Source organism: Pipistrellus kuhlii, unplaced genomic scaffold (genome assembly GCF_014108245.1).
Source record: "Pipistrellus kuhlii isolate mPipKuh1 unplaced genomic scaffold, mPipKuh1.p scaffold_m20_p_35, whole genome shotgun sequence".
Taxonomy (NCBI): Eukaryota; Metazoa; Chordata; class Mammalia; order Chiroptera; family Vespertilionidae; genus Pipistrellus; species Pipistrellus kuhlii.
The window spans coordinates 4,483,366-4,504,956 of NW_023425535.1; the positions used below are offsets into that span (position 1 = coordinate 4,483,366).

Here is a 21,591-nt window from a genome sequence, read left to right on the forward strand (position 1 = left end):
AGTGCAGGAGGCAGCCGATCACTGGTTCTCTCTCATCATTGATGTTTCTATATCTCCCTCTCCCCTCCTCTCTGAAGTCAATAAAAATATATTTAAAAAAGAAAAGAAAAATTATACCTGAGTAGAAACAAGGACAGGAAGAGAAACATCAGAAAGAAAAGCATGGGGCTGGGGCTGGGGCTGGGGAGGGCTTTGACGATGATCCAGGGCTCCAGGCAGATGTTCTAGTAGCTCCCCTTTCTCTGCCCACCCCTGGGAAAGTGGGGCTCAGCTGTGAGGGGCTGCAGGCCCAGGCGGTGGGAGCTGCGGGCTGTGCTTGACTTAGGAGGGAAGAGGGGGATGGGTGGGCCTCTCAGTCATTTAGCCAAGTGTCGGGGGTCTCCACTGCGCAGCTCCGAGCCTGGTGTGCAGCTGACACGTGGTTCCCATCACAGACGTGGAGTGGGCACCTGCAGAGGGCAGAGGGCAGAGGGCCTCTGGCTGGCACAGATGTGCTGTTCAGAACCAGGATGGGCCAGTCTCCTGTGAGCATGCTGGTGCCTCATCCTTCTGTCTGAGGGCCTCGGTGGCCTGGGCTGGTGTCCGATCCTGCCCCCCCGCCCCCCGCCCGGGGACATGGGTCCAGGGAGCCACCTCTGCAGCTCCCACCTGCTTTGTGAAGGCAGCACCGTCACCAGGCACTCTTGGGATACCTTTGTTCTCAGCAGTGGAGCGCCCCAGCCCGGGCTGCTCTGGACGGGACATCCAGAAATCCCTGTGTGGCTTCCTTCCTCCTCAAGGGCTGTGGCGCGTGGCGCGTGGCGCGTGGCGCGTGGCGTGTGGCGCGTGGCGTGTGGCGTGTGGCGTGTGGCGCGTGGCGTGTGGCGCTGGCCTGTGCCGTGGGCAGTGCCGTGCAAAGGTACAAAGGCTGGCTGTGGGCAGGGGTGGGGCACATCCATGGGTCCTGCTCTGGTGGCTCCTGCAAGGTGGGTTCAGGAAGGACACACTCAGGTCACCCCCCCCCCCCAACCTGGGGGAAATAAAAAACCGAATGAATAGTGATGCAAACGATTGCCAGCCTGGGAAATTCAAATAAAAACTATGAGGCGAGCCCAGTAAAAGTAAAATAAAAACTAAGATAATATACAAGAAGCTCAAATGGAGTAAATACAAGCTGGGAAACAGCAGATGTGAGATGCAAGAGTCTGACAACAGGGAAGGAAGACAAAGAGAGCTGGGCACCTAACACGCAGCACAGCAGAGTTAAGCAAGCAACAGAGTGCCATTGGTGGGCTCAGAGGGGCTTCCTGAGCTCAGTCCTGGCGGGCGGTCCCCGGAGCCCGGCAGGCCCAGCCTGGGGCTCTGCTGCAGGCTCTCAGCCCGACTTCTTCTAAGGTGCTGGCTGGCTGCTCCCGGGCCTTGACTCCAAGACGTGCATTGTCCTCCTGACTGGTTGGGAGGGCTGGTGGGCTCCATCCCCATTCCTGCAGAGAACACCCCCCTCCGCCCCTGTGCTGACCACCTTCTCCAGGGCCTGGGCCAAACGGTCTTAGGAATCCTGGGTTGGCTCCAGCTGGAGGGAGGGCGAGTCGGGTGCGGAGCATGTCTAGTCGGGGCCCTCCCGGAGGAAGTGAGGGGAGGGGCTGTGCCAGGGCAGCAGTCTCGGGGAGGGTCAGGACTCCAGCTGGCCCTCCCTTAGTGACCAGCTCTCATTGGTGGATGAAAGGAGGGTGACGGAGAAAGGAGAGGTCTGCCATCTGGGATGACAAAGCATTTAAAAAGACGTTCTTGATATTTTATAACATTAAACTAATGTCCGTATTCTTCATGTGACCACTGAGTCCGGATGTCATAGCTTTAGCTATAATACTTCTGCAATCTCATCGTATCCAACCCTCATCTCTTTGCTATCACTTGGATGGCTTAGTGGCACCTCATCCAGAACACAGCCAGCCAGAACGCTCCCTTTCCTTCCCAGTGAGCTCTGCTGCACCGCAGTGAGCAGCGCCCCCACTCGTCCATGTTCACGCTCATGTCCTCACTCTGACCAAACCAGCAGCAGGTCCTGCCCGCCCACCTTCGAAGCGGGCGAGGACCAAGCTGTAAGTGCCATCGTGTGGCTCCCAGCAGCCACCGCAGCCTCTCTGCCTCCATAGCTCACCTGCCCGGTGGCGGCAGCTCCTGGCCTCCAGCCGCCCCCGCTGAGGTTCCCATGGGCCCCAGGTGGTTTTGCACCCCCTTTCAGTTTCCTTGTGTGGAATCACTCTAACTGAAGATCTCTTTAGGAAAAGCAAGCATCTGTGCTGGCTGAACTCTGTGCCAAAGAAGGATTTATTGACTGAGTTCCAATTTCCGTGGGTTCACCTTTGTGTAGTGAGGAGCAAAACCAACAGGACTGAGTCCTGAGTCTGCCAGCAACTCACCTGTTGCTTTGGGCAAGCCCCTTTGTCTGAACCTCAGGCTTCCCCTCTGTGAAATGGGCACGCATCGTGTGATGCAGATTGCTAATGCGTCTTCTCCGGCCAGGCTGTGAGTTGGGGTGACTTTGTTCACTGAGTAGAGTTGCTTCCCCAGAAGCTTGATTTTGGGCAGGCAGCTTTTGCAGTCCCAGAGGTTATCAGGGCTTAAAGGGACCGGGCTGGCCAGGATCAATAAGCAATTAGGGGCTTGATGAGCTGATAGAGCCCCGATAAGGTCTCTGAATCTAACAATCCCAACTTCAGTGTGCAGCGGCTTCCCAGCGCCTTGCTGGGGATGGTGTGCAGAGGGCCAGTGTCTCTGGGCCTGCCCCCTCTCCCCTCAGGGGAACCAGGGCCCATGCAGAGCGCCCCTCGTGGCCAGCGGTCCAGTCTGGCAGAGGAAACTGGCCTGGCTTGGGAGCAGAGAATGAGCATCTGGGGGTGGCAAAGGACCCACACTGTGGGAGACGGAGGGAATGGGGTACTCAGGATAGGAGGTGAGGCTGCCCAGGCCAACAGCTTCCAACCTGAGTCCTAGCCTCAGGCCCCAGCCAGAGGGACCTCATAATCTACTTCATCATCCAAACCAGAAACGGACAGAAGTCTTCCCCAAACTGCGTGTGTTGGTGAGCTGCCTTCTTAGTATGGGTCTGAGGCTCGACCCGCTGCAATCATGCTTCCCCTACCTGGCATAACATACATGAAGAGGAACTCCTACCTGTCACACGCCTCCCCTGCTAACACCTGCAGGGCTCACACAGGGTGGGGGGCTCCTTGTCAGTGTGGCTCAACTCAGGTTTGAGTCCCCGGCCACACCCGCCATCCTCCCAAAGTGGAAACAGTCACCACAGGAACCAAACTGTTACATAATAAAGCCCTCGATTTCCCGGCTCCCTACAGCCGTGAATGGTCAGATTGTGAGGGGATGAGAATGGAGGCTTGTGGGACTGGAGAGGCTGGGCATGTTTTACAATTCAGGGCCCCTAAGGCAGGTTTTGTGTGGGTACCGCCCTCAGCCTGGTAGCCAACCTCCCACAGGCACAGGCTCCTCCCCTCACCCACAGCCTCCTCACCTTGCCTGCCACGTGGCTCCTTGCTGGTTCTCCCATCCAGCTTCCCTTCACCAGGCTGCCCTGCCCATCAGCCCACTGCAGAGCCTGCTCCCATCTGCACAGGCTCTTCCCTACCTTTCCAAAGTAAAATATGCCAATGGCTCCTCACAGCTGGACACACACACACACACACACACACACACACACACACACACCTGCTTTCTTCCTGCCTTGGCTGGCTAATTAGCACCCAATGCCTGGAAGCCTCTCTTCCTCTCCCTGGGTAGCTCCCACTCAACCTTTAGAATGTCACCTCCTCCAGGAAGCCCTCCCAGGCTGTCTCAGAGCCCAAGATGCGCTTGTGCATACGCAGCCCGGTCAAGGTCCTTGCCAATCTTTTAATGATTTTTTTTTGTGTGTGTGTGTATGTGTGTTCGCCTTTCCCACTGCGCGGGGAGTTCCAGGTACGGGGTGTTGCACGCATGGCTTGGAGCAGGGCAGGGGCCAAGGGGCTCCCCGGCTCTGGGCGCGGCCCCTTGCAGGTAGCTCTGCCAGGGGCGCCCCGGCCGAGTTTCCGCGGAATCCGGGTCTGGGAGGCTCAGCTGCCTCCCCGGAATCTCGGGGTGCCGCGTGGAGCCCAGCCTGCTTGGCACTTGGGCGGGTGTGAAGCTACGCGCCCGCTGCACCCCTTCCCAGGCTGGAGCCCAAACAGCGGGCGCCACGGCTGGCCGCGGCGGCTGGGCTGGCGTTCGCCGCCCGGAGAGGGCCCGGGGCCGGCCGCGCGGAGCGGCTCCGCCGGGTCCCCGCGCAGCATCCATGCAGACCGGCGCCGAGCCGCCGCTTGGGAGGCTCCTCACGTCCAGGCGCCGCGGTCACGGCCGCGCTGGTTTCCGGCCATGAATTGGGCTTCAGAGCCCGAGCCTCCCGGCCGAGTGCGCCCCGCGGCGGGGGAGGGGCGCCGCAGGGCCGCGCGGCCGGCTAGGCTCCAGCCAGCGGTCCCCGCTCGGCCCGGGGGCGCGCCGAGGCCGGTCCCCGTGACTCCCCGGCGTCCCCGTGCCCGCCGGCCCTCCGCCGGCTCCCCAGTCCGGTGTGCGGGGCTCTCGGCCCCAAGCCGGGGGATGCCCGAGACACTCGGCGGCTGCGGTGAGGGTGCCGGGCGCTCCGGAGCCTCCGAGGCCGGTCAGGTGCCGACCCCGCGCCATCCCCGCGCCCCTGGCCAGTGGGGCGCGCGGCAGGGCCTCCGAGCGCCCCCGGAGCGGGAGCGGAGCGCCCGGCGCCCTCCGAGCCGCCAGCGGGAGCGCCGCGCGGGCGGAGGCTCCGCAGTCACGTGGCCGCGGGGAGGGGGCGGAGGGGGAGCGGGAGCCAGGGGCGGGGAGGGGAGGGGGCGTCCTCCGCAGTTCGCTCCCGGCCGGTCAGACACGCCGCGTCCCGGAGCCGCCGCCCGCCGCCCGCCGCCCCGAAGCCGCCCGAAGCCGCCGAGCCGCGGAGCCGCCCCGCCCCCGGCCTGCATCGCGCCGCCGCCGCCGCCGGAGCGGGAGCCGGAGCGGGGCTGGGCTCGGGGTGCCGGCGCGGGCGGGCGGCGGGGGACGCGGCGGGGCTCCGGGCGGCCGGGGCTGCACCCGGACGGCGCCTCCGCTCCGCTCCGCGCTGCCTCGGCCTCGCCCCGGGCCCGGGCGGATGAGCCGCGCGCCCGGGGGACATGGAAGCGCTGGCGCTGTGGCTGCTCCCCTGGATCTGCCAGTGCGTGTCGGTGCGGGCCGACTCCATCATCCACATCGGTGAGCGGGCGGGGGCCGGGCGGGGGCCTGGGCGGCGGGGGTGCGCGGCGTCCGAACTTGGCGGTTCCCGGTCCGAGGCCCGGCGGGCGCTGCTCCACCGAAGGGCCGCGCCGCGCTCCCGGGCCCCGCTCCCCCGGCTCCGGTCCCCGCGGGCCCGCGGCCTCTGCCGACACGGAGGCCGCGGCTGCGGGGACCGGTGCTGGACCCGCGCCCGGACCCGCGCCCCAGGAGCCGTCGGCGGCCGGCCAGCCCCTCGGCCGGCCCCGGGGGCGGGCGGCCCAGGGCTCGCCAAGTTGCGGGCACGAGCAGACGAGGCCCCGGCGGTCCCCGGGCGCGGGTGGGTGCTGCCCGCGGGGCCGTGTGCGCCCGGCTCCCGCTGTGTCGCTGCGAGGGCCAGGTGCGGGGTCCGAGCCTGTGCGGGGCCATCGGCCTCCAGCGGTGAGCGTGGCCGCGGCTGCCCGTTCCTCCGCGTGGCGGGTGCGGGTGTGTCTGGTCCCGGCGCCGCAGCCCCCGCCCCGGGGTTCCCCGCCGCCTCGGGGCCGCCCGCCGCCCCGGGCGGGAGCCGGGGAGGAGCGGAGGCGGCGGGTGCGCTGAGCGGGGAGGCGGCTGGGGAGCCCGGGAGGCGGATGGGGAGGCGGATGGGGAGCGGGGAGCGAGGGAGGAGGGGCGGCCGAGGGGAGTGTGGGACAGAATGCCGGACTCCGGCCGGGTTGGGGGCTGACAGCGGTTATTGGATGCCCTCTCCCCCCCCCCCCCCCCCCCCCCCGCAGCTGTCTCTCCGGAAGTTGGGGAAGACCAGTGAACGCCACTGGGGCTTCGGAGTGGGGAGAAGGTGGGGCAGGCGGGAAGGGGGTGATGGGGATGGAGGGACCGAGCTGCATCACCCTGGGGCGGGGGGTAGGGGGGAGAGGGTGTCAAACCAGCTTCCCGCGGGGGAGGGGGCCGGTCAGCACTGCGGCTCTGGTGTTTGTGGGACGGGAGCCTCCCTCCCCTAACCCCCGCAGCTCCAGGAGGTCATCGGGCCCAGATCTGGGGCTGTGGGGGCTGGGGGCCTGGCCCGGGCGGGAGGGCCCGGCGTTGCCCACCCGGCGATGCCCAGGCTGCAGGGCCAGACCAGGGCGAGGGGAGTCAGAGGGGCCAGGGGGAGCTCAGCGGGGAGGAGGCCAGCAGGGCCACCTGGAGGGAGCTGGGTGGTTCCGGGAGGCTCCGGGCGCCTCAGCCCTCGCCAGGAGGCGGGGGTCTAAGGGGCAGTCCGTCCCCTCAGCATTGGGGCGGAGGAAGCTGGGAGGGACGGGAGCAGGGCCCCCTGGGCAGAGCTGCGCGGAGCTGGACTGGACTGAAATGCTCCGTGTGGGAAAGACGGGGACCTGCTGCTGGCCTCCACACGGTGGGGACTGGCTGCAGGGCAGGAGGAAGGCATCCTCCGTTTGGGACTGCCCTGCCGGGAGCCCGCGGCTGCCTGAGGCCACTCCAGGGGGCGCAGGCAGTTGTGTGGGGCAGGCTGGGTCCGGAGGCGGCTTGGCTGTGGGACACCTGTGTGGCCTGGGTGGCAGCGTGTGCATGGCTCTGTGTGGGCATCCTTGCTGGCTGTCTTAGGAAAGCCAGTCGGATCCCCAGGGGGGCAGGGGTCCTCTAGGCCGTCCTGACCCCTCTCCCCTCCAGGTGCCATCTTCGAGGAGAATGCAGCCAAGGACGACCGGGTGTTCCAGCTGGCCATATCTGACCTGAGCCTCAACGATGACATTCTGCAGAGCGAGAAGATCACCTACTCCATCAAGGTCATCGAGGCCAACAACCCGTTCCAGGCGGTGCAGGAGGGTGAGTGGCGGCGCCCCGGCTCCATGGGCCCGCCCTGGGGGCTGCGCAGAGAGGGGCTGTGGGCTGCGGGGGCCTGGCGGGGGCCTGGGCGCTGGGCAGCCGGGAGCTGGCGAGTGGGGGCCGGGCTCCCAGGAGCGCATTGCGAGTCTGCGGCCACTTCCCATGGGGTGCGCGTGTGCCGGGCTCGGCCTTTGTTTGAGTGTTTGTGGGGGACGTGCTTGTATCCCTGCACCCCCCTGACCTACAATAGATGGCTGGTGTCTTCCTCACGGCCAACGGAAGCCAGCCGGGCGAGCGGGCGGCCGTCCTCTCCCCTCTCCCCCACGCGGTGCGCCCGACGCCCCCTCGGTGCCTGGGTGCCAGGCTTCGGTGGCAGAGCTTATCTGCTTATCCTGGTTTGGAAGAGCGGTCGCAGCTCCCGCTAACTCAGCCTGGGCCGCCGGTGGGCGCTGTTTGACCGGGAAAGGAGTGGCGTTGAGCCAGGCCTGGCTGCAGGGAAACCCTAGCCGGCCCGGGGTCCTGGGCCTCAGCCTCTGCCTCAGACCCAGCCTGGGGCAGGGGCAGCAGTGCTCACGGAGCTGGATGGGCAGAGCTGGCCGCCTTTGCTCTCCCCTCCCCTCTGGGCCCCTTCTTTCTCTCCCAGCTGGTTCTAGGCTTGGCTCTGGAACTGGGGTTCCTTCCCTGTTACCCACTTCCTGGCCAGCGCCTGAAGCTCTCCCTACCCTGACATCTGCCCAGCCCTGGTCCCTTTCCTCTCCTATGGCTCCTCCTCATCTAGACTCTGAGTGCTGAGGGTGGAGAGCAAGCTGGGGGTGCAGAATGTGGGGGTTCATTCCAGGAGCAGCTGGCAGCACAGGGGTGTAAGGAGGAGGTGGGGTGAGGAACACAGGCAGCCTCCCCCTCTCCCCTCCAGCCCGCTGTGCCCAGTGTCCTCCGGATGCCATGCTCAGTTGGCCGGTGGTTTCTCGGGTGCCGCAGGTCGGGTGACTCCATGGCGGTTCTGGTCCGCCCAGGAGGAGGGAGCTTGCGCCGGGAAGAACTGAGCTGGCAGGAGGTCTTCTGGGTGTGGGCAGAGAGGAAGGGCCACCTCTGGGCCTGAAGGTCCGAGGATGTCTGGCCTGGGGGTGGCAGTGAGTGGGTGAGGCGGGTGTTGCCTGTTAGCCTTGGCAGACCCCGGGGTCAGATGTCCGCTGCGGTGCGGGAGGAGGAGCCCGTCCTTGGTGTCTGCCCACCAGCAGCCCTGCCTCCACTTCCCCACTCCTGGGTCCCTCATGGTGGTGGGCTCCCGCTGCAGGGAGCAGTGACCCAGCTGGAGTGGGATCGGGGTGACGCGGCTTTTCAGAGTGCCTCCTCCACACCGCCCCGCACCTGTCTGCGTGCTGTGGTGGGGCGCTGAGTTCACAGCGGGCGCACCTGTCCCTCCCGGAGCTCGCTGTGCTGGGACCTGCCTGGGCTCCCAGGTTTTCCAAGTTTGCCGTTTGGGAATGGAAGTCCTCATGTTGTGGATGTGCTGAGGAGTCCCAAGGCTGGACTTGAATGTAAAATTTGATTTTTAACTGCTGCCAACTAATCAACCACTTGAGTACAAGCCGGACAAAATGAGCTGTGGGCCATCCAGTGCGACTGTCCTGCAGACACAGGCTCCACCAGGGACCTTTTCTGACAGAGACCTTGCTTTCTTGAGTCTCAGTTTCTCCACTGGTGTGACTGGTGGCTGCCGTGGTCTCCTCGTGGTGTGGAGGGCGTGTGTGCGTGTCCGAGAGGCGTGGGACTCTGTGGCTGACAGTGGACCAGTGCAGGGCATTCGCCAGGCCATGCCGAGCTGCTGCTGCCCGGAGCGTGTGCTGGTTAAAGCTGGTGGGTGCGTTCAGTGTCTGGGCAGCCGTCCATGCCATCCTGTGCCCTTGCAAGGAACCTTGCCAGTGAGGTGGGGGGAGGACCAGCCCCCCCAGGGCCTGGGGCTGCAGAGCAGCGCTCACAGGCTCCTGGGCAGGGTCTCGGGCTCAGGGGCTTGCTCTCCACTGCTGGGTGTCCTTCCTTCTGTGCCCTGTGGCATGCTGTCCGCCCCTACTTGATGGCTGTCTTATCTCTCTTGGGCCTGGATGCTCCTTGCAGCAGGACAGGGTGGCAGACACTGCTTCGTGGGATAGGAAAGGACTTATTGGCGGGGGAAGAGGCCAAGGACGAAGGGGGCAAAGGCAGATGGGGTGTAGTCTCCATCATGGTCAGGGAGCTTCCAGTGACCTGTGGGTGGGGATTGAGCTAGTTTTGCCCCCATTTTAGTCCAAGAGACAGCACCCTGTGGATAAAGGGCTGGATTGCTGGAGCCCCAGGAACTCCCTTCAAATCTTGCTCGCCTTCTTACAGTGTGACCTGGGTCCCGGCCCTGCTCGGAGCTGCTGTTGCCACATGGGTTAAAGGGGACAATCATGGTTCCTGCCTCGTGGGCTTGTGGTGAGGGTCACTGAGCGATGTGCAGACATGTCTGAGGAAGGCCTGTGATGGGAGTGCAGCGAGCGCCATTCCCCTCCGTGGCCCAGCTGTGAATTCATCTTAGTTGCTTTGAGGCTGTTGATATCTTCAGCTGCATCATTTCTTTAGCTAGTGCCCCCTGGTGGTCATTGCACTCCCCCAGGAGGAGTGCCACTCAGAAGACAGGTTCACAGCTGGTAAGCACAGCGGTGGTGGTGGTGGTGGTGGTGGTTGTGGTGGGAGCCTCTCCCGCCTCTGCGGCAGCACTAAGGATGTCCGATTGTCCCATGGCGAGTGGGCCTAAGCCATCAGTCAGACATCCCCCAAGGGCTCCTGGACTACAAGAGGAATCCCCACCCCCCACCTACTGTATGAATTTCATGCACTGGGCCTCTAGTTTGTTAAATAAAAATTTCCGTATTGTTTTAAAGTACCTGCTCAAACAGAAGATTATATAAATGCATGCATGTGTAAAAGAACTGGCTGAGTCCTGGTCTTCTCTGTTCATATTATTTTACTGTGAGTGAAAGACTTGAGTTACAGGTTATGCCTTAGAGATATGTCATTGAGTGGAAAGATAACAATTTAGGGAAGAAGAAGAAAAAAGGAATGTATGTGAGGCAATATTCCTTTTAGTCACAATAAGCACAAAAGTATTTTAGGAAGACGAGGTGAAACTCACCAAAGTATAGCTTGGCGTTCACAGACTGAAACAGAGAAACGTAAACCTCAGTGAGCTTTCGGGGGCATGTGCTGGTCTTGTTCAATTTGTGTCGGTCACTTCTAGGTCGCCCCTTGCCCTCTGACACCAGGCTGGTGCGTAGATGTTCAGCAGAAGAGGGTCCGTCTCCCTCTTTCCAGCTCCGGAGGCCCCACTTTGCTCAGCCCCTGCCCCTTTCTCTGTCGTCCAGCGAGCTGTGGTGGGCGGGGTCCTCCGCACAGCCTGCCGCTGTGCCTCACTCTGCCATCACAGCTCCCTCTCCCTGAGCCCTGGCCCATCTGGATAACCCAGGATGATGTCAGCAGGTCCCCCTCAGCCTAACGCCCCCTCCCTCCGGGCATCCGCGCACAGCCAGCGCCGGGTAGGACCTCGGAACCTGGTGGGCTGTTCACGGCGTCCATGTTGGCACACCTGTCGGCCCAGCGTAGCCAGTGCACACGGAGCGCCTTCCCTCTCTCCTCACGGGTGGCTGACCGGGTGGCATTCTCTTGCCTTAGCCAAACCTGCTGAAGTCACTCGGGAACTACAGCCATGTTTGCATGCCTCCCTGGAGACACGCACAGAGCCTCGGGCCTCTGCAGACTCACCTGCTCGCTGTCCAGCGACATGCGTGCCCTGCGCCTGGAAGCTCTTGTGCCTGAGGAAGTTCCTACAGGATCTGCTTTTGTCTGTCGTGCCTCCTTTCCTGCCTGGTTAGGTTTCCCTCCGACTCCTCCCTCTTCCCCTGTCCTCTCACCGCCCACCAGGGTCCAGGGCGGGGCCTCCCAGAGGCCAGGCTGGCATGGGTGCCACACGCAGCTGCTCTTCCTGGCCCCGCAGGGGCTGCTGCCAGCGACGCTGTAAGCCTGAAGATGGCTGTGCCGGGGCTGCAGGCACTGGTGGCCCCTCACTGGGGTTGGCTGGGGCAGGGGGCCATCCAGTTCTCACTCTGGATCCCTCACAAGCCTGTGGCTGTGCAAAGGAATGACTGCCATTTCCCTCAACTGAGCTCCCAGGCTTCAGAGTTCTCTTTCCTTCTAGGGCCCTTCCTGTGTGTGCACACATGTGCACACATGCACATACACATGCATACACACTGCGCACTGTCACCTTACAGACGATACTCCCGTCCCATCCATGTCCTCTTCTTGTGGGTTCTGGAGGCTCCCTTTCATCATTCCTATTGTGGTGACCTTGGTCCCAGATTGGAGGTGGACACCTGAGGCCCTGCGTCCAGGGAGACCTGTGTGTGCGGTGCTGCTGTTCTGGGCGCGCTAGCAGCCTCCTGTCAGCACGTGGGGCCGCTTCTCCTGGAGGAAGGGCAGGGTGCTGCTTGGCACTCAGCGCACACCCCCTCACGGCAGACAGGATGTCTTCCTGTGTTCTTCTGGTTGCCACGTCCCCTCCAGCAGTCTTCCTCTCTAGTTGGCCTTCTCCTGACCCAGAAAGTGCGTCTCCTCAACACTGCACTTCCTCTTCCCAAACCATTGCTAACCCAGTCTGACGCCTGGATGTGAGTCTTTTTATTTTTTATTTTTTTCATATATTTTTATTGATTTCAGAGAGGAGGTGAGAGAGAGAGATAGAACCATCGATGATGAGAGAGAATCATTGGTCAGCTGCCTCCTGCACGCTCCCCACTGGGTGTCAAGCCCACAACCCAGGCATGTGCGCTTGACCGGAATTGAACCTGGGACCCTTCAGTCTGCAGGCCCATGCTCTATCCACTGAGCCAAACCGGCTAGGGCTGGGTGTTAGTCTTTTTAGACGTGGATACCAGGGAAGTGCCTATTTGTCCCTGCCTTTTGGTTTTGTTCTGTGGTTCCTTTTGTATTAGTCAGGATAGACTAAGCTATGCTGCAGTAACAAACAATCCCAAACTCAGTGGCATTACATAACAAAAGGCTGTTTCTTGTCGATGTTACATGTTCGTCATTGGCCACCTTGGCTCCTCACGGTCACTCAGCTTGAATATTGCCAGTTGCTGTGCCAGAGGGAGAGAGCCCTGGGGAGACTGTCTGGACGTGACACATCCATGTCACTTCTGCTAAACACTCGTGGGCCGAAACTAGTCCTGTGGCCCCAGCTAGCATGCGGGATCCAGGAAGCACAGTCGTGCCATGTGCCTGGGAAGGGGAGAACTAGCAGTATCTGAATGACACCCTACTCCTGGAAACAGCCCTCCATTTCCTTGGTGACTCGTGAAAACAACAACAAAGAAACACAAAACCATGAACAAGTGAAGATGATTGGATCCTGTTGAGTCCAGTCTGCTGAGTCCAATCTGCGCTTCCTGTCCCTCCCCCTTTGCTGCTCTCTTACTTGTCCTTCTGCCCCCGAAAACGCTGGCTGCCTTTTGGTGCGGTGGGAGGTCAGGAAGCCGGTTCTCCCCGGGTATTGCTCAGAGTTTACCAATCCTGTCCCAGAAGGCTTGGGCTAAATGCTTCCTGAGTAACGAGGCGAAGATTGACATCCAGGCCTGCCCAGTGCCGGCGCCAGCACCAGTGAGCCCCTCAGCTGATGTGCAGCAAGTCTGCCCTCCTGTGGCCTGCTCCCCCCTGCCGCCCTGCACAGCAGCTCCTTTCTCTTCTGGGCAGAGACTCATCTCGCTGCTGCCGCTGCTGTGGGCTGGCCTGACAGCCCCTTTCTGGGGGTGGGGTGGGGGAGTGTCTCTGCCGGGAGTGGAGCCTCAGCGGGCACTGTGTCTGTGTTCAGTCCCCAGCAGCTGGGCTCTTGACCTGTAAAAGCCAGTGTTCTGGCTGATGGCCGTGGGCTGGGAAGAGAAAGACCCAGGGTTCTCCCCACCTGCAGTGCCGGCAGGTAGCTGCCAGGTGACTATATGGCTGTCTGGTCCTCACTCTTCCAGCCAGACCTGGGACACATGGCGCTGGCTGGCCTACTCAGTGTGCTTCCCTCCCGTCAGTCCTCTGCCGGCCCTGGGCAGAGGCAGCCGATGCCACGCTCCCCTGTGACGCCTGGCCGTCCTGCCGTGCTCAGCATGGGCTCCGCCTCCCCAGGAGCACAGAGGAGGTGCTGGGCGGGGGGAGGGCAGGAGTGCTGCTGCTCCCGCTGAGGACGGGCTCCCTCGGGCTCTGCCCGGCCTCTGGGCGCCTTACCTTGGCTTCCTTGCCTGGAAGATGTGACAGCACAGAGGACAGCGTGAAGGTCAGCTGAGGAAACCGGCTGAGACGCCCCGTTGAGGGCAAGCAGAGGGGAGGATGGTTGTCACATGACCAGCCCGAGTCGTCCCAAGGGGCTCTTGGTCTGCTCTTCCTGGCTGAGCTGGCGGGCTCCTGCAGCCCCCAGCAGTCAGGGCAGCTGGGAGCTGAGTTCACCTTGGAGGTCCTGGGAGGGCAGGGCAAGAGGCTGGGCCTGACCCACGGAGGCTGTTTAGAGCAGCGGCCACCAGCCTTTCGTCCCCACGGACCACCAGTCTGCACTTCTGGCCTAGAGCGTCTGCGATCGCTGGTCTAGAGCCACCTGCCGGCTGGGGCTCTGGAGCCTGCCTGGCGCTGCTCAGCATTGCTGTTCTGAATGCACAGAGTGGCTGAATCTGGCCAGCATGTCCCCTCCCCCCCCCCCCCCCCCCCCCCCCCCCCCCCGCCCGGAGCCTGCCCTGGGGCAGCAAAACTGTTTGGTGGCAGGGGTAGGCTCAGTGACAGGTTAGCTGAGCGGCCCCTCCCTGTTCTCAGCCTGTTCCTGTGAGGTGGTGGTGGGTAGAAAGGATGTGGCTGGGAAGCAGGGTGGGTGGCTCAGAGTGGGGTGGCCAGCATCGTCTTCCCTGCGTCCTGGCCACCTTTCGCTCTGTCTTCCTGGGCCCTGCCAAGCACACATGGCACTCCAGGGGCTACCACTCCCAGGTGAGGGCAGAGACATGGAGCCCCCTGCTGGGCACCGTGCCCTCCTCCACCACGCCGGTGGCAGCTCCGGCCCAGCCCCCCTGCTGGCCTCACCCCCCGCGCTGCCTGGCCAGCGTTGCCCCTTCTGCGCTGCTGCCCTGCGCAGAGTGGGGCTTTGGCTCTGCTCCCGGCCTGGGCTGGGGCTTTCTCGTCCTTCATCTGGCGCACAGGGGAGGGGTGGGAAGGAGGGCCCTGAGCAGCTCCCTGGCTTACTCAGGCACTGAGGTGGCCCTGCTTTGGCATCTGGGGTCCTTGCTGCCTTCCCTGCCGAAGCTGCTGCTCGGGGCAGTCTGTGCGCCTGGGGGATTGCCCCGCCTCCTGTAGCTCCGGTCTGGGCCTGGAGCCCCAGGGCCGCCCCTGCCAGTCTCTCCCCGGGCTGGAGCGTCGGTGCACCCGCTGAAGGCCGGGGGAGCCACCCGTGCCGGCCCGGCCCTCCGGGCCACTTCGGGGTGTGAGGTCTCCCTTGGCCTTCGGCGGGGCAGGCACAGGCCTGGCAGCAGGGCTTCGTGGCCCCGTTTCAGAAGGTGTTTCTCCGCCTGAGCTGCTGCCGGGCCTGTCCACGCCGTCCACAGGCCCGGGGCGTGCCTGTGCGGGGAGTGGGCCTCGGGGCAGAAGCCCCCTGGTCCAGGTGCTGGCTGTTGGAGGCTCGGAGGCTGTGGCTGCTGGGTACTGGGCGTGAGCCAGGACCTGGGCTTCTCTCTCATCTCCCGCCAGAGTCCTCGTGTGAAGGGGGTGATAGGGCAGAAGAAGCCACAGGTCTGGAGCCAGGGAGCCTGGCCACTGTGAGCCTGGCGGAGGGGCAGCGCCTACACTGCAGCCCCCCTGGCAGGTGCTAGGGGCTGGCACGCTGTGCCAGGGCAAGGATGTGGCCAGCACCCCTGCCACGCTGGCAACTGAGGAAGCAGGAATGAGCGCCTCTGGTGAGCAGACTGCTTCCCTGGAGGGGGAGAGCCTGCCCCAGGCCAGCCCCAGGGCAGCTGCTGGGCAGTCCCTGGAGGCGGAGACCCTGCCCCCGGGCAGTCACAGGGCAGTCACAGGGATGCTGGGAGGGGCTGTCTTACCGAGGCCCGGCCGCCTCCGGCAGCGCCTGCTTGTTGGAAGGGCTAATTGAATAGAATCTTCCGCAGCGGGAGGCAGAGCTCTGGCCCTGCCTAATCTCGTTAAGGAGTCCCCTGATAGCCTCATTAGGCGGCTGGCTGCTCCGGGAAGGTTATCTCTGCCAGGGGCTGGTGAGCCCCCAGTCACCCTGTCTAAGCACAGCCCAGGCAGAGGCGATGCAGCGGGAGGCTCCCCAGCTGCCAGTCCTCAGCCGGTTACGGTTTGCTGGACTTGATTGTTTTAAAATTATTAACCAGCGCTGGAGAAGGCCGCATGGGGTCGGGAGGAAAGCTGAGCCTCCTTACGGGGCGTGAGGGGCCGGGGCTCAGGGTGGTTTCCAGCCGATCAGAACCGTTCTCTGGGGGAACCCTGGCCGGCCATGTGGAGCAGGGAGTCCCCCCCACATTGTGCGGTGGCAACAGCTGGGTGTCAGGGATGACGTGTGGGCTGGTCCGTGTTACAGAGAATGAAGTCGGCTCAGGCTGTGGCACAGCGGGTGCCCGACCTGGCCTGGCCCGGAGCGCCAGGACGGCCTCCCGGAGGAGGGACCGTGAGCGAGTCTGAAGCGGGAGGTGGGGGCTGGCCAGGGGGAGAAAGGCAGAGGGCCTCCAGGTGGGCAGCTTGAACGAGGGCTCTGAGGGAGCTGGCGGGACCCGTGAGCTGCCCGGGCTGCTGGGCACAGTGGAGGTGCCGGTGGCGGTGGGACCTGCTGGGTCTTAGGCTCCCTCTCTGCGGTCCCGGCAGAAGCGGCCCTGTCTCTAGGGACTGAGCCTCCGGCAGGGAAGGGGTGCAGGCTGTAGGCCGTCGAGAGGACATCAGGGCCCAGAACTGTACACCGGTCCAGGTTTGCACTGTGAGGGGCGAGGCCCGCGGGATGTGGAGACCCAGGGGGTCGGCGCAGCCCCCGCCTGCGGCCGCCCTGCAGGGGGCGAGCTCACTGTCGCGCTCTCCTGGGCTTCCGCTCCCGGAGGGCTGGGAATGAGCCCCGTCCGGGCCCCCGGCTGCCCCTCCCCAGACTCTGGGTGCTGGAGCTCAGGAGACCGAGGACAGGGACAACCAGGCGTCACCGACAGGGAGACGTGGTTCAGAGCCGCCTCCGCACCGAGAGCTCCGCGGAGGAGGCTCCGCAGGGGGGCGGCTCCGCGGCACGTCACAGGGTGAAACAAGATGCCGGCTTTCTTCACAGCGAGGCGTGGCAGCAGTGAGGCCCACGGTCTCTGTGATCAGACCTAAATTGCTTTAATTGCACAGCCCACATTCTCCGGCAACACAGCATCTCTGGGAGCTAATGGGCTTTGAGATCTCCCTTTGTTGCATACCCTGTAGATACAGGTTTTTAAGTGATTTATTGTATACAGAGACTCAGAAAATTAGCTCTGATCTGGCTGCAGGTGAGTGTGGGAGGTTCTGCTAGGTTGGAAGAGGCAGGTCAGTGCCTGCGGAGGCCCAGCCGGCTCCTGGCGGGATTCGGGTTGCTGTCTCCGGACCAGCTGCTGGCCCCAGTGCCCGGACCTCAGCTGCAGCGGGGAGGACCTTTGTTTGCTTGAGTTTCTCTGTTGGTCTCTCAGTGAGGATGTGAGAAAGGAAATCGTCCGTCCATCCATCCATCCATCCGTCCGTCTCCTGAGCACCTGTGTGGGCTTGGCCCTGAACTTGGGGATGCGAGCCCTGATCTTTATCTCAAAGCGCGGTGCTTCCCAGAGAAACAAGCTGCAGACTGAACCTCTGCTGAGGATGGGCGCCGAGGGCTGTGCCCAGCCAGGGAGCCGGTGGGCTGCCTGGGCTTCCTGCCCTCCACAGTGCCTCTCCGCTGCCTCCCATTCTGCGTGGGGCCCGGGCCTGTCTCTGCACCCCTTTGGTGTCTCTGAGGGCCCTGGCTTGGTCAGCACCTCTGAACTGGGTGCTGCTGCCTCAGTCAGAAAAGAGTCCGGGTCCGAGGTCATTGCTACTGACGAGTGCCTTGTGTGCGGAGCGGGTGGGACTAGGGCTCCTTGGTTCCCTGGGCGGCGCCCAGATGGGCCCGGCTGGCCGGGGTGCTGTGTGGCCTGGGTGGCCCGCAGCCCTCTGTTCCCATGGCAGCGGGTCAGGGGCGCCTCCCGCAGGCGCCAGGAGGCGGGACATCAGTGTGAGAGCTTGGGACGCGGCCTGCCCAGCGCCCACCTCTCGTCTGGCTTCTGGAGCACTGGGGAAGGGCCGAACAGGGGCTTGGGAAGAGGCCAGTCTCCTAGGGTCAGAGGGCGCAGGTGGGGGGCTGAGCCCCGTGTGCCTGGCCCCTGCCGCCTCCGCTGGAGGCCCGGAGTGTCCCAGCACAGACCCTCCCGCTCAGGACTTCTGGAGTGAATGCGTAGAAGGCCTGGCGGCACCCCAGGCTCAGAATCCCGTGGCAGACCCCGGTCCCCCTCTGGACGGGGGATCTGCACGTGGGATCCCCGGCAGGCCCTCCGCGGCGCCCCTCGGAGCCAGGCCGGGCACGTTCGCCTTGTCCCCCCACCCCCGCCGCCATGGCAGTGACTGGCTCTGGGTGGATTGGGGCTGTGCTTTCCCTGCCTCTCTCACTGACTTACCCCGTGCTGGGAGCCAGTCCTCCGCACTCCATGCTGCTTAGCTGGTTCCCGGTGGCTGTGGTTTCAGTCACCTCATGGCCCGACCTGAGCCTCCCCCTGCTGCAGGCACTCCTCCCATTCCTCCCGTTCTGCTCAGGATGCACCGCCGCCCTGCCCCCTGGGCGCCCTGTCCCCTGCCCACTGGGCGCCCTGTCCCCTGCCCCCTGGGCGCCCTGCCCCCTGCCCCCTGGGCGCCCTGCCCCCTGCCCCCTGGGCGCCCTGCCCCCTGCCCCCTGCCCCCTGGGCGCCCTGCCCCCTGCCCCCTGGGCGCCCTGCCCCCTGGGCCGCCCTGCCCCCTGGGCGCCCTGCCCCCTGGGCGCCCTGCCCCCTGGCTGCCCTGCCCCCTGGGCGCCCTGCCCCCTGGGCGCCCTGCCCCCTGGGCGCCCTGCCCCTGGGCGCCCTGTCCCCTGGCCGCCCTGTCCCCTGGCCGCTCTGCCCCCTGGGCGCCCTGCCCCCTGGCTGCCCTGCCCCCTGGGCGCCCTGCCCCCTGGGCGCCCTGTCCCCTGGCCGCCCTGTCCCCTGGCCGCCCTGCCCCCTGGCCGCCCTGCCCCCTGGCCGCCCTGCCCCCTGGGCGCCCTGCCCCCTGAGCGCCCTGCCCCCTGGCCGCCCTGTCCCCTGGGCGCCCTGCCCCCTGGGTGCCCTGTCCCCTGGCCGCCCTGTCCCCTGGCCACCCTGTCCCCTGGCCGCCCTGCCCCCTGGCCGCCCTGCCCCCTGGCTGCCCTGTCCCCTGGGCGCCCTGCCCCCTGGGCGCCCTGCCCCCTGGGTGCCCTGCCCCCTGAGCGCCCTGCCCCCTGGGCCACTCCCTGGTGCTCGGGCCCGCTTTTCTGGGTCCGGAGTGCCGGTTGTCCGGACATTTGTTCACTCGCAGCCCAGGGGAGGCTTCAGGGCGCGGGATCACTGTCCTTTGGGTCCCCACCCCTGGCACAGGGTCTGGCACATGGCAGGTGCCGGTCAGTGCCGCTTGCGTGAGCGATGGGAAGCCACTGGGCTGGCCACAGGCTCTGGCGCAGGGCGCTATCCTGAGTCCCCCCCTCCCCCCAGGCCTCCGTGTGCTGACTCCAGCCTCTGCTTTCCTCTGCGTTGTCCCGGGCTCCTCGGTGTGGGGTGGCCGGCCTCAGCACTGCCCGCTGGGTGCTCGGTGGCCCCCGAGGGCCAGCCCCGCCTGCCTCCCCAGCGGAGAGCTTCCCCGTGTGCCCGCAGCGCAGCTCTGCTCGCCTGGCCCCCCGGAGCCCGGAGCCTCGGGCTACTTACTGGACCAGCCCTGATGGCCCGAGTCCCCCCTCGCAGGCACCGTCCCCGCGTGGGGCTCTGTGGTGCCAGCGCCCAGCCCCTGCCTGCCTCCTGCCTTCTACCCTGCCTCCCTGCAGCTCCTCCCGGGCTTTTCTGGAGGGCAGGGCTTCTGGTGCCACTGAGGACATCTGTCCCTTCATGGACGGCCACTGTGTCCTGTCGGGGCCAGCCGCTGGGCGGGTGCTGGGGGGTGGTGGATGTGGCAGGCACGTGCAGCCCCCTGCCCCCTGGGCGCCCTGTCCCCTGTCTGCCCTGCCTCATGGGGGATGGGGTTGAGATACCGTGGCGGTGGAGTTTGTGACCTTGAGTAACTTGCTTAAACTCCTGAGCTTCACTCTTCTCATTCACACGGAGGGGGAAGCACAGCACCTGCTGCCAGGTGTTCGCGTGCGTTAAAGAGGACGGGATGCTGACTGTGCTCACTGGGCTGCCCCGTTGTGTGCAGGGACTGAGGAGCCCCGGAACCGGTCGGGCAGGCGGGGGGAGGAGGCGGCCAGGATAAGGCGAGGACTGCAGAGCAGCAGAGGACAGAGCTGAGCTCACCCAGGAAGGGCCTTGGGGCCCGAGGGTCCTGGACAGAGAGGTCCTTCCGCTGGACTGTCAGGGTGGAGCTGAGCTTAAGGGCGGGAGGCACCCTGTGGCTGATGGATGGGCATCATCATGGGGCTCCTATGGCAGGTGGACTCTGACCTGGGAGGGAGCAGCAAGCTTCCTACATGAATCCAGCCAGGCCTCCCCCAAGTCCATGGCACGGGCTCCGCCCACTCGGCTTTGGCCAAAAGGGGTCCCAGAAAGGCTGGTCCTGAGCGGGGAGTGAGCTTGCTGGCTGTGCGGGCCGTGGTTCTGCCAGTCTCCCCCAGAGCCAGCCGCCTTGCTGCTGAGCGAACATGTCAGGGGAAGGCCAGTCCCTGGTGCTCCCGGGGCGGTCCTCAGAGCACTCTGCCGGCCACACTGGGTCCTGAGTGCACCCAGTCCGTGCATGAGGATGGGGTCCCCACGGCGCTGCATGTGCCTCACTCCTCCAGGCTGCGGGAGCGGGGAGAAGTCCCCAAAGGGAGAGGGAAGACCGTAGCACAGGCGAAGGGTAAATGTGCTGGTCACTCTCCATCATTGCTTTGGCTGCCCCATGGGCAATTCCACACCTGCAGCTCCCCGGCTCTGAGTCCTCACCCTTCACCGAACTGTCCGCACAGCAGCCTGGGCCTCCCCTTTGGCGGGCTGTCTCCTTCCCGGCCTGGGGAGAGTCTCAGAGTTGGGCCAATATCTCCCCAGACAGGCTTCTGTGGAGCGGCTGGGCCTGCCTTACAGGTCAGTGCCTGAGGGGGAGGGGTGCCCTGGCCACAGCCTTCTTGGCACGTGGGCCAGGGACGAGAGGCTCCCAGCCCTGGCACCCCCACAGCAGCCCCCAGTCCTGTCCTGCCCACTCAGTTTGGAGGGCGGCTGACTTGCTGGGGTGCTCTCTCATGGCTGTTCTTGCTGGGCCGGCTTGTGGCCAGCCATTGTTGATCCATCAGGCAGTCAGGTGGGCCAGGCAGGCAGCTGCGCTGTGTGACAGGGTCTTTCTAGAAAGTGTACAGTTGAATGGGTGACACTTGCATGAAATCAAACAATGGCCATGCTCCCTGCAGCCAGGCCTGGTAGGACTGTGCCTGTTGCCTCCTGGCACACGAGATTTGTCACCCAGTGACTGGACTTGAGTGTATGAAAGCCCGCCCTGCAGCTGGACTGGCAGGGGCACCGGGGCCCCAGCTCCAGGGATGGCCGGCCGGCCCCTCGGGCCTGGGGAGGCGTGGCACCATGTGGGTGGGAAGCAGGCCTCATTGGAGAGGCCGGCTGTAGACACACACTTGGATTTTTTTCTCTTTTTCTTAGAGAGAGGCGAAGGCAGAGGGAGGGAAAAGGTATTTGTTATATATGTGTTTGTTGGTTGGTTCTTGCTTGTGCCCTGACTGAGGATCAAACCGGAAACCTTCGCATATTGGGAGGGTGCTCTCGCCATCCGAACTCCTTGGCCAGGGTGCACACTTGGGGTTCATGTTCAAAGCCTGCTTGGGCTCTGAGCCCCCGAGCCAGCAGGCTGCATGGCTGGGACCCTGTTTCAGCAACTCCTCCCTGCCCTCCTGTCTCCGAGGTGTCCTAGATCTTTCAGTCACCAAACGCTTTCCGATGCCTAAACGTGTGCGTGGCCGGGGGCTGGAGGCTGGAGGTCATGGTGGGCACAAGCCTTAGCACCTGCCTCTGCCACTGGGCGCCTGCTAGTGTTTCTCAGTGCGCATGTGGCACTCTGTGAACACGGGCATTCTCCTTCGCACGGGTCTTAGTCCGTGATCAGACTCCGAGGAGGACAACCTAGAGCCGATGTGACCAACACGGGCTCCAGGGAGGTGAACGGCTGCTGCCCCTGCCTGTCCCTCAGGGACCCCTGATTCCTACCCTCCCCTGG

The 21,591-nt window shown here is 64.5% G+C and overlaps 1 protein-coding gene across 2 annotated transcripts in view; it reads left to right on the forward strand.

Moving 5' to 3' along the window:
- The first annotated feature begins 5,021 nt into the window (after window positions 1-5,021).
- Window positions 5,022-21,591, forward strand: part of GRID1 (glutamate ionotropic receptor delta type subunit 1) — a 460,835-nt gene continuing 444,265 nt past the window's right edge. For both annotated transcript variants that reach the window (XM_036461268.2, XM_045570709.1), the window contains exons 1-2: window positions 5,022-5,268; window positions 6,931-7,086. In XM_036461268.2, coding sequence (XP_036317161.1) covers window positions 5,190-5,268; window positions 6,931-7,086 — 235 coding nt within the window. In that variant the 5' untranslated portion in view covers window positions 5,022-5,189. The remainder of the gene's footprint in view (window positions 5,269-6,930; window positions 7,087-21,591) is intronic.